This window comes from Podarcis muralis, chromosome 8 (assembly GCF_964188315.1).
Source record: "Podarcis muralis chromosome 8, rPodMur119.hap1.1, whole genome shotgun sequence".
In the NCBI taxonomy this organism is placed as follows: domain Eukaryota; kingdom Metazoa; phylum Chordata; class Lepidosauria; order Squamata; family Lacertidae; genus Podarcis; species Podarcis muralis.
This window is the reverse complement of record NC_135662.1, coordinates 87,080,449-87,099,100: the sequence shown is the minus strand read 5'-3', so window position 1 is coordinate 87,099,100 and position 18,652 is coordinate 87,080,449. Positions and strand designations below refer to the sequence as shown.

The 18,652-nt window shown below is 43.0% G+C and overlaps 1 protein-coding gene across 3 annotated transcripts in view; it reads left to right on the top strand.

The window, feature by feature from the left end:
* The first annotated feature begins 687 nt into the window (after nucleotides 1-687).
* The window catches only part of LOC114601139 (protocadherin alpha-C2-like), a 188,717-nt gene continuing 170,752 nt past the window's right edge, over nucleotides 688-18,652 (top strand). Inside the window, exon 1 of one of the 3 annotated variants that reach the window (XM_077933510.1) lies at nucleotides 688-3,288. In XM_077933510.1, the coding sequence (XP_077789636.1) occupies nucleotides 919-3,288 (2,370 nt within the window). In that variant the 5' untranslated portion in view covers nucleotides 688-918. Of the gene's footprint in view, nucleotides 3,289-6,136; nucleotides 8,618-12,200; nucleotides 14,749-18,652 lie in introns of those variants that run through there. The other 2 variants (XM_028738216.2, XM_028738213.2) reach the window with 2 other exon arrangements.

The following is an 18,652-nucleotide window of genomic DNA, read 5'->3' as shown; positions in this document are numbered from 1 at the left end:
TGTAATGAAATAAGGTAAATAAGTACTATAGTTGTGTTCTGGCAACCACAATGCGGAAATATGTCATTATCCTGAATTTCCATATAGCATTCCTAAAAACTATTGGAAATCCTAATAGAAAGAGGCATGGAATATCAGAATATCAGTTCTTCACTCAAGGAAGCTCCAGAACTGCTGGGAAGAAAAATAATAAATGTGTGTCATAGGTCATAGGACCACAGGAAGTTGCCTATAACTGAATTAGACCCAACAATCCATCTAGCTCACTGGCAGTGGTTCTCTAGGGTTCTAGACAGGGGCTGTTCCCAGTCCTCCCTGGAGATGCTGCAGATTGAATCTGGCACCTTCTGCATGCAAAGCAGGTGCTCTGTGACTGAGCTATTCTAGGCCCTCCCAAATACAGGACAATATTGTTATGCACACCCTGATCTCCAAGCAGTGAAATATGCTAGTGATGCCAACGTGTGTTATATGTTGGCATAAAAGATGGAAGCATTCGATGATGGGGCAAGTGTATTTAACCAGCCATATTCACCAGCAATGGAAAATATACATTTGGAATATTCATTATTAAATACATTTTCAAGAAAAACAACATATTGTTTATCATTCATTTGAACATGATTTTCATTTTACTAAACAAATTGATGACATCAAACATTCTCCAAAACTACACACAATATAAACATCTACTGTACTTTCCCATCTAGTCGCATGATGTCGCTCTCTGCTTAAGTAACTTGCTGTGAATAAAAGGGGAACAAAAGGCTCTTCCACTGCTTTGTCATCACCAGAGATCATTCCCGTTCTTATAATTGGAGGAAGAAAAGGTATATCAGCAGGCTGGATTTAGATTCTTTCAATGTTTTTTCCAGATATATTTCATAAAAGAGGGGAGTTATATGAAATATTTCTGAGATGGTTGCTCCATGGGGAGACAGTTCTTCAGTGGGGAGAAGGCAGCTGCTGCAGCTGATTGTGCTTCACACAATCTGGATGATGGGGAGCGGCCAGCTCCATTATTCCGTGCCTGAGGAATCCCAGCATGGCACCTTCGTGGGCCGCATTGCCCAGGATCTGGGGCTGGAGGTGGATGAGCTTATTCCTCGGATGTTCCGGATGGAGTCTGAAGATCATGGGGACTCTTTTGAGGTAAATGTCCAGAATGGGATTTTGTTTGTTAATTCCCGGATAGACAGGGAGGTGCTGTGTAACAAGAGCCCTTTGTGCCCTGTTCACCTGGAGGTGATTGTGGACAAGCCTCTGAGGGTCTTCCATGTAGAGGTGGAAATCAAGGACATAAATGACAATTCTCCTGTTTTCTTGGAAAGTAAACAGTCCCTCAGTGTTGCAGAATCAATGCTGCCTGGTACACGTTTTCCTCTGAAGGGAGCCTCAGATGCAGATGTTGGTGTTAATGCTCAACTGAAGTACAAGCTTAATTCCACAGAATATTTTGTTGTTGAAGAAAAAATAAATGACCAGCAGAGTGTATCATTGGTACTTGTTTTAAATAAACCTCTGGACAGAGAGAAAATCCCTGTGCATCGTTTAGTGCTAACAGCTACTGATGGGGGTCAGCCAGAACTCACAGGCACAGTCCATCTTGAGATCACTGTGATGGATGCAAATGACAATGCACCTGTATTTAATCAATCTGTTTATAAGGTGAAATTGTTAGAAAATGTGGCAGATGGAACATTGGTTATTAATCTCAATGCAACAGACTTAGATGAAGGAACTAATAAGGAAATCACCTACTCCTTCAGTAATAATGTTCCTTCCAATATATTTAGTATACAGTCGGATACAGGTGAGATCAGGGTAAAAGGGAAAGTGGATTTTGAAGATATTAATATGTATAATGTTGAAATTGAGGCAAAAGATAGAGGTAGCCCACCTTTGTCTGGGCACTGCACTATCCTTATTGAAATTTTAGATGTAAATGACAATGCTCCTGAGATGTCATTGAAGTCCATGCTGGTGCCTTTGCCTGAAGACTCCTCGCCAGGGTCAGTGGTAGCCCTGATCAGCATCTCAGACAGGGATTCCGGATCCAATGGGCAAGTGAGCTGCTCTCTGTGGCCCACTGGGCTTCCATTCAAGCTGGTGCCCACCTTCAAAAATTACTACTCACTTGTGCTAGCTGAACTTGTGGATCGAGAGCAGGTGGCAGAGTATGGACTGGTGGTTGTGGCCCAGGATCAAGGGGCTCCATCACTATCAGCGAGTAGCAGCCTAGTGGTGCCCATTAGTGATGTGAATGACAATGCACCTGCTTTTGCTCAGCCATTCTATACAGTCTTTGTGAAGGAGAATAATCCACCTGGTGCCCATATCTTTACAATGTCTGCCTCAGATCCAGACGTGGCTGAGAATGCCCTAGTCAGCTATTGGCTTGATGAGAAGCTCTGGTCGCTGTCAAGCTACATCTCGGTGCACTCAGAAAGCGGCAAGATCTATGCACTGCAGTCCTTAGACTATGAAGAGATGAAGTTGCTGGAATTCCAAGTGAGGGCCAAGGATGCTGGGCTGCCCTCTTTGTGCAGCAATGTGACAGTGCAGGTGTTTGTGGTGGATGACAATGACAATGACCCAACAGTATCTGGACAAGGGGAGGCTGCTGTCAAGCTGGTGGTCCCTGTCATGGCTGGCCACTTAGTGAGCAAGATCCATGCCCTGGATGCTGACTCAGGCTACAATGCATGGCTACGCTACGAGTTGCATGAATTGACCAGTGGCCCCTGGCAAGTGGGACTGTACAGTGGTGAGATAAGTACCAGACGTGCCCTGAATGAGGCAGAGGGCAGCAGCAGCCATAGTTTGCTGGTGTTGGTGAAGGACCATGGGAAGCCACCGCGATCAGTTACAACTACATTGAGTGTGTCTCTGGTGCCAAACACACAGATGTTCCACGATGATGTCCATCTTCCCAGGATGGGAGGTGGTTCAGGACCCCTGGTGGACAATGTCAACATCTACCTAATCATTGCCATCTGCTCAGTGTCCAGCTTGTTCCTGCTTGCAGTCATCTTATATGTGGCTCAGCGATTCCAGAGGCAAGCAGAGGAGACAATGGTGTATGGTCCCGGCACAGCCACGCTGGTGTGTGCAAGTGAAGTGGGCAGTTGGTCTTACTCAAATCGCCATAGCCACATTTTGGCAGGAGTGAGTGGAGAGGCTGGAGCCAAAAGTGATCTCATGGTTTTCAGCCCCAACATTCCTGTCTTTGCAGAGAATGGGGATGTAGGGATTATGACGGAGGTGGTCCCTAATTCATCTGGGCAGGTGAGTCTCTACTATTCATTTCAGTTTGTCATGTGATGTACCTGTCTTGGGAGTATGTTTCAAATACTCACTTGGATATAATAGCATGATTTCAATGTTTAAAAATGACCTGTTTGTTCATTCTCTTGGTGGTAGAAGAGTAATATATAGCTTTGGTTATAGATTAGCCACCTGGGTCAGGGAATTCCAGCACAGAACACAACTTGATGGAATAATTTCTGCTCATTATAAAACATGTTACTTGAATATATAGGCATGCAGAATATTTTGAGCTCTGACCAAAGAATAGACTGAGCTTTCCAGAATGCCTTGAGCTTTGATCAGGAAAAGAGATTTAAAGATATTGGGCAGCATTGCTGTTTGAAAAAATATTGTAGTAATTATGTTTTGGCAATAGCGTCTGGAACCCAGTTAGCCTACTTCATCTCAGTTGTTAATGAAATATTTTAAATGTATAAAAACTCTATATTAGATACATAAGAGCACACATTATTAAAACTCCAACTCCACTTTTTCCATTCTTACAACTGTTTTCTCATCTACATGGACTTTCTTGCTTCTGAGAAATGTGATCTTCCCTCACAAGCCAAACCTCCTGCCAAATCCTGCAAGAAGGCAATAGCAACATTCTCATTAAACACATAAACTCTCCATGTTTGCAAGAGATATACCTCACACCATCTAACACAAGATGATGAACACCCAGTTCTATGGAAGTACCGTAAGCAAGCATATTTGCAGTAGCATGTTGTGCAAGCAGGCAGGCAAGCAAAGGGCGTCTAGGACTCTCCCAAGATGCAACACTACAGCTTGCCTACAGACACCCACACACAGTGTTTAGGAATGGAGAAAACATTTGTCACAATACACACAAGACTCAAGGAAGCATCAGTAAAAGAAGAGATGAACACTGGAGCTGTAAACTCTGTCCCTAAGAGAAATGCAGTAGAATATCTTAGGACATAAAACTAACATTGTATAAGTGAAAACAGGAGACTACATGGGTCGTCCTCTCCAGGTGATAGAGACGTGTAGTGTCATAAATAGGTACAATGAAAGATGCTGGGCACTAGATCATAATATTCCAAATAAACCAGCTATGCCAGTATTGGGACTGAAGGACCTACCACCCCTAAACTTGATTTTAAAAATCTTACTGAGATTAGAACTGACTGACAAATTCTCAAATGATTTCTTGACTTGGTTGTGGATCTAAGATGTTTCCTGGGATGACTCAAAGGCAAACTAGTTTCAAACACAGGGTTGTGTTCACGCACAGCAGTGATTGCCCCTCGCCATCACATGGAAGACGAAGAAGGAACGTCAGCCTATGGAGCAGCAAAGCATAAATGAGAAGGCTGAAGGACCTTTACATGGTTGCAGTAGAAAAGCAAAGCTCTTCTGCCAATGGATATGTGTGGATCTCCAAAACCAGAACAAAGCTATATGTGATAACATCAATGTCTAAACATGCTCAACCACATCACTCACAAACTGGCAGCCATAATTACGTTTTACTGTTCTTGAAGCCCAGGCTAGACACTGGCAGAGCAAACAGAATGAAAACAGCAGCAAATTCATTAGCACACCATTCAAGAGTTAGCAATTCAAATTACTAGCCTTTCCCAGTAGTGATGTATGGAAGTGAGAGCTGGACCATAAAGAAGGCTGATCGCCAAAGAATGGATGCTTTTGAATTATGGTGTGGGAGGAGACGCTTGAGAGTCCCATGGACTGCAAGAAGATCAAACGTATCCATTCTGAAGGAAATCAGCCCTGAGTGCTCACTGGAAGGACAGATCCTGAAGCTGAGGCTCCAATACTTTGGCCACCTCATGAGAAGAGAAGACTCCCTGGAAAAGACCCTGATGTTGGGAAAGATTGAAGGCACAAGGAGAAGGGGACGATAGAGGATGAGATGGTTGGACAGTGTTCTTGAAGCTACGAACATGAGTTTGACCAGACTGCGGGAGGCAGTGGAAGACAGGAGTGCCTGACCATGGGGTCACAAAGAGTTGGACACGATTAAACGACTAAACAACAACAAGCATATCATCTGGCATATTATCTGCATGGTCTAAAACAGCGAAACACAAATAAGAGGGATACCTCCTTTCACGAGAGATCTTAGATCCAGAAGTCTTATTTGTATATTATACAGATTCTTGACACAGCACATACCCAAATCGGACGCCACAGAATGCACAAATAAAGTGTGTTATCATACTGTTAGTGTATCCACCTGAAGAATAAAGGAAAAGATTTGTGCTCAGCAGCAGTATGGCGCAAAAGTATGAAAATAAGAACAGTGAAGAAAAGGTACACCCACTGTATCCTCTTTGGTAGTTTGGGGAACCTGTGATTCTTGGCTCTCATGCTATTATCTTTTTGGAATGTAGCAATGTTCCACTTGGTCTATCATGGCCATAGTGCTTCTTTTTCTCACATTTCTCATTTTTCATTCATCTCTACCCCCACTTTCTTCCCCACTATTAAAGTGAATCATCTTTCTTTAATATGAATGAAAACATACTCACCTTTGTACAACACAAACTTTTAAGAATGGAAATTCTCAAAGGCAGGAATGTGATCTTAAAAAACTGCTGCCACACAGGAGTAATTATATATCCACATACACATAAATCTTATGTCAAATGGTTACAAAGATAAATATGACTATCTTCACATACATTTAAAGAAGCATAAGAAAACTAGAAGAATACAGAACACCAGAAAACAAAAAAGCCCAACCAAATATTGCAAGAATTGCATTTTTAAATCTCTTCACAGGGTGTCACTCTTTACTGTTAAATACCTCTTGCAGACTCCTAGGAGAGCTCCTCCTCCTTGCTGTCATCAGAAAATAGGCAGCACCTAAAGTGAAGGAGCACAAAGGATAATAGCAAGCTGGATTAACCACCCCCCACTCCAATATTGCACATAACGGAGGGGGATTCAAAGGAAGATATTTGAGATGGTTGTTCCTTGGAGAGACTACTCGGTGAGGAAGCAGCTGCTGCAGTTGGTCCTTCTTCACACAGCCTGGGAGATGGGGAGTGGCCAGCTCCATTATTCTGTGCCGGAGGAATCCCAGCATGGCACCTTTGTGGGCCGCATTGCCCAGGACCTGGGGCTGGAGGTGAGTGAGCTGGTGCCTCGGATGTTCAGGATAGTTTCCAAAGAGCACAAGGATTATTTAGAGGTAAATGTGCAAAATGGAATCTTGTTTGTGAATTCTAGGATGGACAGGGAGGAGCTTTGTAGCAAGAACCCTGTTTGTGCCATTCACCTGGAGGTGATTGTGGATAACCCCATGAGGATCTTCCATGTGGACGTGGAGATTGCAGACATAAACGACAATGCCCCTGTTTTCTCAGCAAGTGAGGAAAATCTGTCTATTCTAGAATCAAGACTTGCAGGATCCGTTTTCCCTCTAGAGGGAGCTTTAGATGCTGATGTTGGTACAAATGCACAGTTAACTTACCACCTCAGCCCCAGTGAACATTTCATGTTAGATTTCCGAAGGAGCAGTGAGGATAATTCCTTAGGCTTTGTAATAACAAAGCCGTTAGACAGAGAAGATATTTCTGTGCATCGCTTACTGCTCACAGCCACGGACGGTGGCCAACCTGCGCTAACGGGAACAGTTCAGCTGGTGATCACAGTGCTTGATGTGAATGATAACCCTCCTGTCTTTAACCAATCAGTGTACAAGGTACAAATGTTAGAAAATGCTTCCATTGGGTCATCGGTGGTTAAGCTCAATGCCACTGATTTGGATGATGGCATTAATAGAGACATTACATACTCTATTCGTAGTGTAAACCCATCTAAATCAAGTACCATGTTTAGGATAGATCCAAATACTGGACAAATTTTACTGAATAATGAATTGGATTATGAGGACACTAATTCATATGAAATTCGTGCAGAAGCAACAGATAAAGGTGCTTACCCCTTGTCTGGACACTGCAAGGTTTTAATAGAAATTCTGGATGTGAATGATAATATTCCAGAGGTGTCAGTGACTTTCCTGTTGGTACCAGTTCCAGAGGATTCTTCACTGGGGACAGTCGTAGCCTCAATCAGTATCTCAGACAGGGATTCTGGGGTCAATGGACAAGTGACCTGCTCTCTGTGGCCCACTGTGCTTCCTTTCAAGCTGGTATCTACCTATAAGAATTACTACTCACTGGTGCTGGCTGAATCCCTGGACCGTGAAGAGGTGGCTGAATACAGACTGGTGGTGACAGTCCAAGACCAAGGGACTCCATCACTGTCAGCTAGCAGCAGCCTTGTGGTGCCCATCGGTGATGTGAATGACAATGCACCTACTTTTCCTCAGCCCTCCTACACGGTCTTTGTGAAAGAGAATAATCCACCTGGTGCTCACGTCTTCACAGTGTCCGCCTTAGACCCAGACATAGGTGAGAATGCCCTTGTCAGCTACTGGCTGGATGAGAAGCTTTGGTCATTGTCAAGCTACATCTCAGTGCACTCGGAGAGTGGAAAGGTCTATGCTTTGCAGCCCTTGGACTATGAGGAGGTGAAGCTGCTGGAGTTCCAGGTGAGAGCCAAGGATGCTGGGTTCCCCCCTTTATGTGGCAACGTCACAATACAAGTTTTTGTGGTGGATGAGAATGACAATGTGCCTGCGGTATCTAGGCCAGAAGAGGTGTCCCTTGCTCTGCTGGTAGCCCCTGTCTTGGCTGGACATGTGGTGGGCAAGGTCCATGCCCTGGATGCTGACTCAGGCTATAATGCATGGCTGCGCTATGAACTGCATGAGGCAACCAGAGGCCCCTGGCGTGTGGGGCTGTACAGTGGTGAGATTAGTACAACACGTGCCCTGGATGAGATGGAGGGCAGCAGCAGCCAGAGTGTGCTTGTGCTTGTGAAGGATCACGGCAAGCCAGCACTGTCCACTACAGCCACATTGAGTGTGTCATTTGTGGCAAGCACTCAGGTAATCCATAGAGACGCTCACCTTCCTAGAATGGGAGGGAGTCCAAAGCCATTGGTGGACAATGTCAACGTCTACCTGATTGTTGCTATCTGCTCAGTATCCAGCTTGTTCCTGCTTGTGATTATAGTATACATGGCTCTGCGATGCCAGTGTCAACCCAAGGAGCCCGTGATGTATGGCCCTGGCACAGCCACACTGGTTTGTGCCAGTGAGGTGGGCAGCTGGTCCTATTCAAATCGCCACAGCCACATCCTGGCAGCTGCGAGTGGGGAGCCTGGTGCCAAGAATGATCTGATGGTTTTCAGTCCTGGCATTCCTTCCATTGTGGAGAATGGGAAGCAGCAGGATTTGCTCTGTGCAACGGTTAGTGCCCTTTCTGAATTATTTTATTATGCATATTTGTGTTATAATATTTGTGTATATAATTTTCATATGTTTTATTTTTAAAATAAATAATTACCAGTTGCCCCCAAGACATTTTAATGGTTTATAATATCTTTTGGGCTTTTCTTTTGGTCTAATAGCAATGATACAAACATTTATGCTCTATAATAAGAGGTATGAAAGAAGCATAAGACCTCCTTTATGAGGTTTTCATGACTCTGGTTTTTATCTTTTGCCCCCTTCAGATGGGACAGTATCAGACTCTTTTTCATGGCCTAACAAAATAGCAAAAATGAAAGAAAAATAATAATTTCCTGTTGTATTGTGAAAATGACTTTTGATATTTTCTCAGTGCATGAGCCTTCTACCTGGCCAATAAAATAGTGAGGGAGAATTGAGTTTTAATTCCCCTTCTTGTTTTAACCTCTCTCCCCCTGCCAAACACACAAGGAAACCGCCTGATGTCACGAGTAAGGCAATCATGGCATTCTCTTGTAATAATTGATGTTGAGGATAGCTCCTTGAAAAGGTTTTTGGAAAAAGGCTTGTGAAATTGCATCTTAAGATTGGTGTCATCTTTCTGAGTATTATTTGTAAATTGATTATAGTGTACTCCAATGTTATGCAAATATTTTGGTGTGGATTGACAAGTAATAAATGAAAAATGGAAATAATTGTGCAACACAAATATAATATCTAACCTATAGGGAGAGTAGTATAACTACCTCCTCTGACACAGATACCATGCCATATCTTCTGTCTTGGAAGGATGTCTTTCACACACTGTATTGTGTCCAGCTGAACATGCTTTTAGTGTACTCCATATTGAGGGATGAGTGTTCTGCATGTGCTCAAAAGTATCCTTTTTATTTTTACTTTCTCCAGAAGAACCCTTGTTTCACAGGGAGGAAGGTAACTTGAAGTACATGATTTGGATGCAGAATCTGCAGACAGGGAAAGGGCAAAACTACCTTTAATCTCCCTTTTGTAAGGAACTAACTGACAATATAAAGCATGTGCCAAAAATGATCTGATGGTTTTATACATTTACAATATAAATATAATGCATAATACTTCTTTGATTCTAGATACTGAAAAAGCTTTTGATCAGCTGGACTGAACTATTCTAAAACACTTGCTCTTAAGAATGAATAGAAGTCAGTCATTTTAAAGTCATTGTCACACAGTATAGTGCGATCAACAGTGCAAGTAACATCAATGGTCATTTCTCAGAGAGCTTTCCATTCAAAGAGGCACTGCACAGGGGTACTAGAGGTGTACTACAACCATCAAAGTTCTTGGCTGAGCCATCAGACAGAATTAAAATCTTTCTGCTCACACACACTGTGGCTAATTTTGCTTAATTTTTCTTAAAGCATAGGTTGAATTGGAAGAAGCCAAATCTGGCTACAAAATAGATTAAAACAAACAATGGAGTGAAGCTTAACCAAAACTGAGAATCTATTCTAAAAGATTGAATGAAATAGGATAAAAGCATGCTTCTCTTCTCTTCTCATTTTGTAGAATGTCACAGTACACATTTCAGCAAGTATTATTGTAATTTTAAATTATTCTTTTGCATTTATCTCCTAATATTTCAACTCAGGGCAGAAGTTGTTTGCCAGTTATTCACTGCAAAATCAAATGCATAGGGCTTAAAATGTGGCAATACGGGTGTAGCCAATGCAAGACTATAAACCTATGGACAAGCTCTGGAGATGCATAAAAGATGCACCTATGACCTTTTGGTAGACCAATGCAGACCACCACATCATACTACTGATTCACTTAGTGAGAGCCCATTGAGAAGCTGGAAAGGAAAATTAACATATCTCTTACTCCATTCTATACAAATAATCTCTTTGTATATGGTAAAGAACTGCATACATTAAAAAACTTCATTGAGCATAAATAATGTATCTTATATAACCGTCTAACAGAAAAAGCAGAAGTGCCTGAAGTAATTTCAGTATCTACAAGGTAGGTATATCTTCATATCGACCTAATATATTGTATGGTGTAAATAGGGACCTTCTCTTCTCTTTTGAAAGTTTCCTAGGATCTGGGGTTGCCTTCACAAAGGGTTGCTTTTATTTTTTTGTAATTTTAATAAACTGCACAACAGCAAACATGACTTACTTTAATAAAGAATAAGAATAAGAACTTGATCTGGAAGAAAGGCAACTGGTGGATGCTAAGGGGGTTGGATTCTATGTTGTTTGTAGCCTTTTCTTTAAGGTGGCCTCTATGCTGATTATGTAGATGGTATTATACTATATTTCCCCAAGGCATATATAAGGTTGTCAAATGGCTGGTGGGGGAGGGGGAGGGTTGTGGGCTTTATCTAGACAAGATGGAAGTACATTTGATTGAGGGCATTTGTTCAGCCTGTTTGGATGGAGCTGCACTCAAGTTGAAATCTCAGGTTTCCGGTTATTGTCATGTAGGGGAAAATCTCTCAGTACCCTGAGAGAAATGTGGGAGCACCATGATATATTTTCCTTTAATCTGTGCAACTGTTTTGGCACAACATAACATATGCTGCTTCCAGGCAGTTTTCCCAGCTCCCCAGGCTTGGTGTGAAAATCAGAAAAGTCAGCCACTGGTTGATACGGACTCAAGCCTTATCCACACTTACCCTTTCTTCACTCTTGCCAGGCGCAAGTCCATGCTTAAAAACTCTGTGTCCGAGCATTTGTTTTTGCCCTGGAGCTTTCCTCATGAAAACCCACTCTTTAGCGCTCAGTAGGAGCAAATGTCAATTCAGGTTTTCTGTGGATTGCCATTTGCTGTGATTGAGCTTTAAAGAGCGGGTTTTCGCAGGGAAAGCTCCGAAGTTTAAAAAGTGGGGGACACTCAGGCAAAGAGCTTTAAAGTGCGGACTGTGCCTGGAAAGAGCAGAGGAAAAGTGGATAAACCCTCAGACACAAGCCAGCCAAGCAGTTATTAATCACAGAACCTAGCTGAATTAGACAAAATGGTATTCGGGGTGAATAATGGAAGAGCTGTCCCCCAATTATGTTATTCTAGGAATGTGTGCTTGAATGAAATTGGTGTGGTCAATGATGTGGTTCCTTCCCACACAAATGCTTCATGGAAACAGGTCCAGGCCTCTGGTGCTAAGTATGAATGAGCCCAAGATTTTCTCTCTTCAAGTAACGCAGAGCAGAACACAGCAGACAGTTTGCAGAATATCCATCTCCGCAATCTAGGGCAAATAAAACTAATGCCCTAAAATGGACCAAAGCAGTTCTGGCGGAGCTATCCTGCCAGAGCAAACTACTACTACCCAGGGTTCAACACATGTCAATGCCATCACTGAACATGTATCAAAATACCCAAGGCCAGCAACCCTTTTAAAGGAAAGCTGGATGGCTAATAAGTTAAAATGCAATGTAAAATTTACTTAATTGAAAGAGTTCTGTGAAATCAGAGTTATAACATACATTATAACATAATGCCTAAGGTCAGATGACAAGTACACAATCTTTTCAAGTATTTAAAAGTTCAATCACACGGTGTCGCTGTTTGGTAAAAAATAGTGTCAGAGGACTGGAAAAGTCAGCTCCTCCTTCCTTTGTGCAGAGATCTGCGGCAAGTAATGAACCATCATGACTGCTCAACATAGGAACAGAAATGAACATCTAAGGTAGACACACATCAATTTCTTTCTATTTGTACTCCTGGAAGAAACAAGACTGTGTGTATTCCTCTGTGCTCCGGATGCATTTTTAAAAATGGATGTTTGGAAACTAGGCTCCTTGGTGAGGCTGAGGCTGTTGCAGCTGGTTCTTCTTCACACAGCCTGGGAAATGGGGAGCGGCCAGCTCCATTATTCTGTGCCGGAGGAATCCCAGCATGGCACCTTTGTGGGCCGTATTGCCCAGGATCTGGGGCTGGAGATGGATGAGCTGGTTCCTCGGATGTTCAGGATGGAGTCTGCAGATCATAGGAACTATTTTGAGGTAAATGTTCAGAATGGCATTTTGTTTGTTAACTCCCGGATAGACAGGGAGGAGCTGTGTGGCAAGAGCTCTTTGTGTGCTGTTCACCTGGAGGTGATTGTGGACAAACCTTTGAGGGTCTTCCATGTAGAGGTGGAAATCAAGGATATAAATGACAATGCCCCCACTTTCTCTGTAAATATAGTAAATCTTTTTATATCAGAATCAACAGCATATGGTTCTCGCTTCTCTCTACAAAGTGCTTCAGATGCAGATATTGGTAAAAATGCCCTTATTGCATACAGTATCAGCTCAAATGAATACTTTGCTCTGGGCACTCAGGATAAGCAAGCTAAAAGCCCTCTACCAGAGCTTGTTTTAAAAAGGACTTTGGACAGAGAGGACATCTCTCTGCACCATTTACTGCTTACAGCAACAGATGGGGGTCAACCAGAACTCACAGGAACAGTACAGCTAGTGATAACTGTGCTGGATGTTAATGATAACAGACCTGTCTTTAATCAGTCAGTTTATGAAGTGAGTTTACTAGAAAGTTCAGCTATTGGGACTCTTGTTGTAAAGTTAGAAGCAACAGATATTGATGAGGGCATTAACAAGGAGATTACTTATCGCTTTAAAAGACCTTTACCTTCAACGATTCAAACTATGTTTGAAATTGATCAGAATACAGGGGAGATCAGGTTAAAAGAAAAGCTAGATTTCGAAGAAATTAATTTATATGAAATTCAAATAGAAGCCACTGACAAGGGACATGCACCAATGGAAGGAGACTGCAAACTTTTGATAGAAGTTTTGGATGTGAATGACAATAGCCCTGAGATGTCAGTGAAGTCTCTATCTGTGCCAGTTGCAGAGGACTCCCCACCAGGGACAGTGGTGGCTCTGATCAGCATCTCAGACAGGGACTCTGGGGCTAATGGGCAAGTGAGCTGCTCTGTGACGCCCTCCTACCTACCCTTCAAGCTATTGTCCACTTTCAAGAATTACTACTCTCTGGTGGTGGCTGAGCCCCTGGACCGGGAGCGGGAAGCAGAATACAAGCTGGTAGTGACTGCACAGGATCAAGGGACTCCATCACTATCAACCAGCAGCACCCTGGTGGTACCCATCGGTGATGTGAACGACAACGCTCCTGCTTTTCCTCAGTCTTCCTACACAGTCTTTGTGAAGGAGAACAACCCACCAGGTGCTCACATCTTCACTGTGTCTGCCTCGGACCCAGATGTGGCTGAGAACAGCCTGATCAGCTACTGGCTGGACGAGAAGCTCTGGCCCCTGTCGAGCTACATCTCTGTGCACTCAGAGAGTGGAAAGCTCTATGCTCTTCAGCCCTTGGACTATGAGGAGGTGAAGCTGCTGGAGTTCCAAGTGAGGGCCAAGGATGCTGGGCTGCCCTCCCTGTGTGGCAATGTCACGGTGCAAGTCTTTGTGGTGGATGAGAACGACAATGTGCCAGCTGTGACTGTACCAGTAGAGGAGGCTCCCACCCTTCTGGTGGTCCCCCTGACAGCTGGGCATGTGGTGGGCAAGATCCGTGCCCTGGATGCTGACTCCGGCTACAACGCATGGCTGCGCTATGAGATGCATGAGGGGTCCAGTAGGCTTTGGCGGGTGGGACTGTACAGTGGTGAGATCAGTACAACACGTGCCCTGGAGGAGGCAGAGGGCAGCAGCAGTCATAGTTTGCTGGTTGTGGTGAAGGACCATGGGAAGCCCACTTTGTCAGCCACCGCCACGCTGAGTATTTCGTTGGTGGCCAGTGCCCAAGCCCTTCCAGCTGATGCTCGCCTTCCCAGAAGGGGAGGGAGCCCCAATCCCCTGGCGGATAACATGAACATCTACCTCATCATAGCCATCTGTGCAGTGTCCAGCTTGTTCCTGCTGGCCATCATTGCATATATGGCCCTGCGGTGCCATTGCCAGCCTAAGGAGGCCATGGTGTATGGTCCTGGAACAGCCACGCTGGTGTGTGCCAGTGAGGTGGGCAGCTGGTCCTATTCAAATCGCCACAGTCACATCTTGGGCGTGACAGGAGACTCCAATGCCAAAAGCGACCTCATGGTTTTCAGCCCCAACATACCTGTTTTTGCAGAGACTGCACAAGTAGGGAATACAAAGGAGCTGGTCCCAGATCTTTCTGGACAGGTGAGTCTCTGATGTTTTTAGAATTGCATTTATGGAGGGACAGTTTTTCTGTTAATATGTCCACAATATGCATATAATGTAAATAGCAGATCAGCCTGTGGAAATTTTTTTAACATTGTTTTTATTCATTATACTTTTCTATGACATGTACCATTATCTGATGCCTTTAAAGCATAGAGATTTAAAAATATATAAAGGTAATGTACTTGATCATGTAAAATAATTCTTCCTAACTACAAAACAGTTAACAGTGGTCAACTCAACTGGATGTAATTGTGCTGAAGGGTGTGGGTGAAAATTAACTGGAAGGGGAACATAGAAATTTCCATGGTGTGGGAATTCGTTCCACGATTACCTGTGCAGGAAGAAAAGGTGATGCAAGGCTTCTGAAAGACACATGAACACCCAAATCAACTAAATTGGTTACAACAATGGACATTATCTATGCAGAAATATCAACATTAATAAATGATTATTTCAAAAAAACAAAGATCTTTATAAAAAATATTGTTACATTCACTGTTTGAGCAACGAGAAATTTCAGGGGTGCCAGCACATACCTTGTACTTGGTTTCCTCAGAATGAAGGTAAGTGGAGATAGTGGCATCTGTGTGATATAATGTTCTGTGCAGTGTTGTCCAAACTTTTTTCAAAGAGGGCCAGATTTGTTGTTGACCTTTTTAAAGGATTGAACTTGTAGAGCTTTTTTTAGGGTTGAAGTTGCTGAGGTTTTACCCCAAGAAGGATTTTACCCCAATAAATAAGTTGTCACAGGGGCCGGATTAGGCCCCCCAAATGGACTTTGGATATGCCTGGTGGGCTGAGCGTAACATGGAAGACCTCACAGCATTAACACTGTAACAGATACTGCTCATCCCTTAGGTCCCGCCCACCCGTCATAGTTTTGGATTGAGCACAGAGATCAAGTCAGGACTTTGCCTCTTCCCTGCAGATGATACTGGCCAAGGCATTTTTTTTTTTTTTTACACTCATAGAAGACATCAGCTCCAGCTAGGGAAGGAGGGGGAAAGCCTGCCTCACTTTAGCCCACTTCTGGAAGCACCTCTAGCTAGTTGTTTCTGTGGCAACCAAATGCTTGTATCTCATGCAAAACAGACTTGGCTAGAGTAATTAACTTAACAAAGAGACTGGTTTAACCTCTGTTCCAAACAGAATCCTATCTTACAGTGATGAAACCACAGGGTTGGAAGGGCCTGAAAAATGGCATGCAGAACAACCCCTTCCGTCTTATAAACCTAAAATACAAGGAAAAGAAAAAGCAACTTGGCTTTGTATTTAACAAAAACATTCAGCACGATCCTGCCTCTTCCCCATACAAAGAGTGGTGTGCAAAGGTGTTCTGAATAGCAAAGTGTCGTACTCTTTCCCTGCAGTAATTGACCTTCTGTGGCCTGTAGTTCCAGCCATTCATGATGAAATCAGGTACAACTATAGAGAACTTGACATCCATCATTAATTGCTTATCACCCAAACAAAAAAACCAATGAGCTTGATTTGGTGCATCTTTTATTTTATTTAACAGAATTTATATGCCTTTTAATTATCAAAACCTGTAAATGGGCTGCATAAAAGGTTGACAGTTTAAGAGGCTGAAAAAGATAGAGAGTTTGGAAAGAGATAACACTTCCTCACTGCACCAATGAGCACTGAAACAGGTTATTCCAACTAGCACAGGGGGGTCAGTTCAAAAAGAAGAGTCAGTAGGTTGAATTCAACTAAGCCCTACTCTGTATAGACCCATTGAAATTAATGAACCTAAGTTAGCCATGTCTTAATAACTTAATGGGTCTACTCTGAGTAGGACTAGCATTGAATGTGACCCATTCATTCCTGACACATTTGGAGTCTCTGAACTAATCATGATGTAGAGAAAGCAAACAGGATCAGCAAATGAAGAATTTTAATTGAGAGTTTAAAGGAAAAGTTTGAAAGGGAATCGAGGAATACCACAGAGAGCCACAGAACATGGCCAGTGAGCATGGTGCTGTGCTGACATGCGATGTCTGTGCTTTGTTTGTTTTCCTGTCTGAGGATGTATAAAACTTGCAGCAAGTGCAAGCTGGTATTGCTCCTGGAAGAGAAAGTGCAAGGGCTGAGACATGCCCACCCATGCTTTGGCTCATCATGGAAAATGAATGATTTCTGGCTGGAACACAGGAAATACTTTCAAAAGGACAAAAGGAGGGATCAATTTCTAAGTAAGAGGAAGAAAACCAGATGCAGGAGGTGTGCAGATGGAAGACTGTCACACAGGATCAAGATATTCAAGAAGCCTTGTGTCTTTTGGAGCTGTGGAATTGATTCCAGGAACTGCCCATGGAAATTATTTAACAAAGTTCGCCATGATATTCTTGTTAGGAAACTGGTAAATGTGGTTTGATGATGTTACTGGGTGAGTTTGTAGCTGGTTGAAAAACTGTATCCCAAGAGTGCTCATCAATGACTCCTTGCTAACCTGGAGACAAGTTGGGTGTCACACCTTAGGCCCAGTGTCGCTAAATATATTTATAAATGTCTTGGACAAAGAAGTCAAGGAAACCAAGGTGATACCAAACTGGGTGGAGTAGTTAGTACTTTAGAAGAGAGAGACTGGATCAGAGATGATCTTGATAGGGTGGAGAATTGGGCCGAAGCAAACAAAATTAGTTTAAAGAGAAATAACTGTAAAGTTCTGCATTTAGGTAGGAATAATATAGGATGGGTGCTGTTTGATATGTGAGCAATACGTGTGAAAGGATCTAAGGGTTTCAGTAGACCACAAGTTAGGCATAAGTCATAATGTAGTTAAGAAGACTGATGCACCAAAGTATACTGTCCAGATCACAAGATGTACTGACACTCTATTCTGCTTTAGTCAGATTTCATCTAGAGTTCTGTGTCCAGTTCTGGGCATTGTAATTCAAGAAGGATATTGACTGACTAGAATGTGTTCATGGGAACGTGACAAAGTCTTGGAGACTAAGTCCTATGAGGAAAGGAGTTGGGCGTGTTTAGCCTGGAGAAAAGAAGATTTATGATAGTCATTCTGAAATATTTGAAGGGCTGACACTTTTAGAATATGGAGTAAATGTGTGTGTTTTTTGTTCTAGAAGGTAGGATATGAATGAAAGAGCGTATGTAGCAAGAAAAAATGTTTAAACCAAAAGTTAAGAAGAACTTCCTGATTGCATGAGCTGTTTAACAATGGAACACACTGCCTCAATAGGTGTTAGGCTTTCATTCATTAGAGGATTTTAAATAGAAGCTAAATAGCCACCTATCAGATGTACTGTAGTGGCAGGCTCCTGCATGAGCAGGAGGGTAAACTAGATAATCGCCAATGAACTTTCTAACTCTATCATTCTATGATACTCAAACAAAATTAGTTTCAAGAGAAAAGTTGTGGGAAAAGTTCAACTTTTCAGTGCCTCACCAGGTTATTTTCCTGCATAGACCTGCCTATTGTGAACAGATTCCTTCTATTATAGAGTCATCCTTTTTTTCTTATTCTAAAAGCAAGATTTCTATACATTTATATATATAGAGAGAGAAAATCTTAAGTGGTTTACATAAAGGTAAAGGGACCCCTGACCATTAGGTCCAGTCGTGGCCGACTCTGGGGTTGCGGCGCTCATCTCGCTTTACTGGCCGAGGGAGCCGGTGTACAGCTTCCGGGTCATGTGGCCAGCATGACTAAGCCGCTTCTGGCGAACCAGAGCAGCGCACGGAAACGTCGTTTACCTTCCTGCCGGAGCGGTACCTATTTATCTACTTGCACTTTGACATGCTTTCGAACTGCTAGGTTGGCAGGAGCAGGGACCGAACAATGGGAGCTCACCCCATTACGGGGATTTGAACCGCTGACCTTCTGATCGGCAAGTCCTAGGCTCTGTGGTTTAACCCA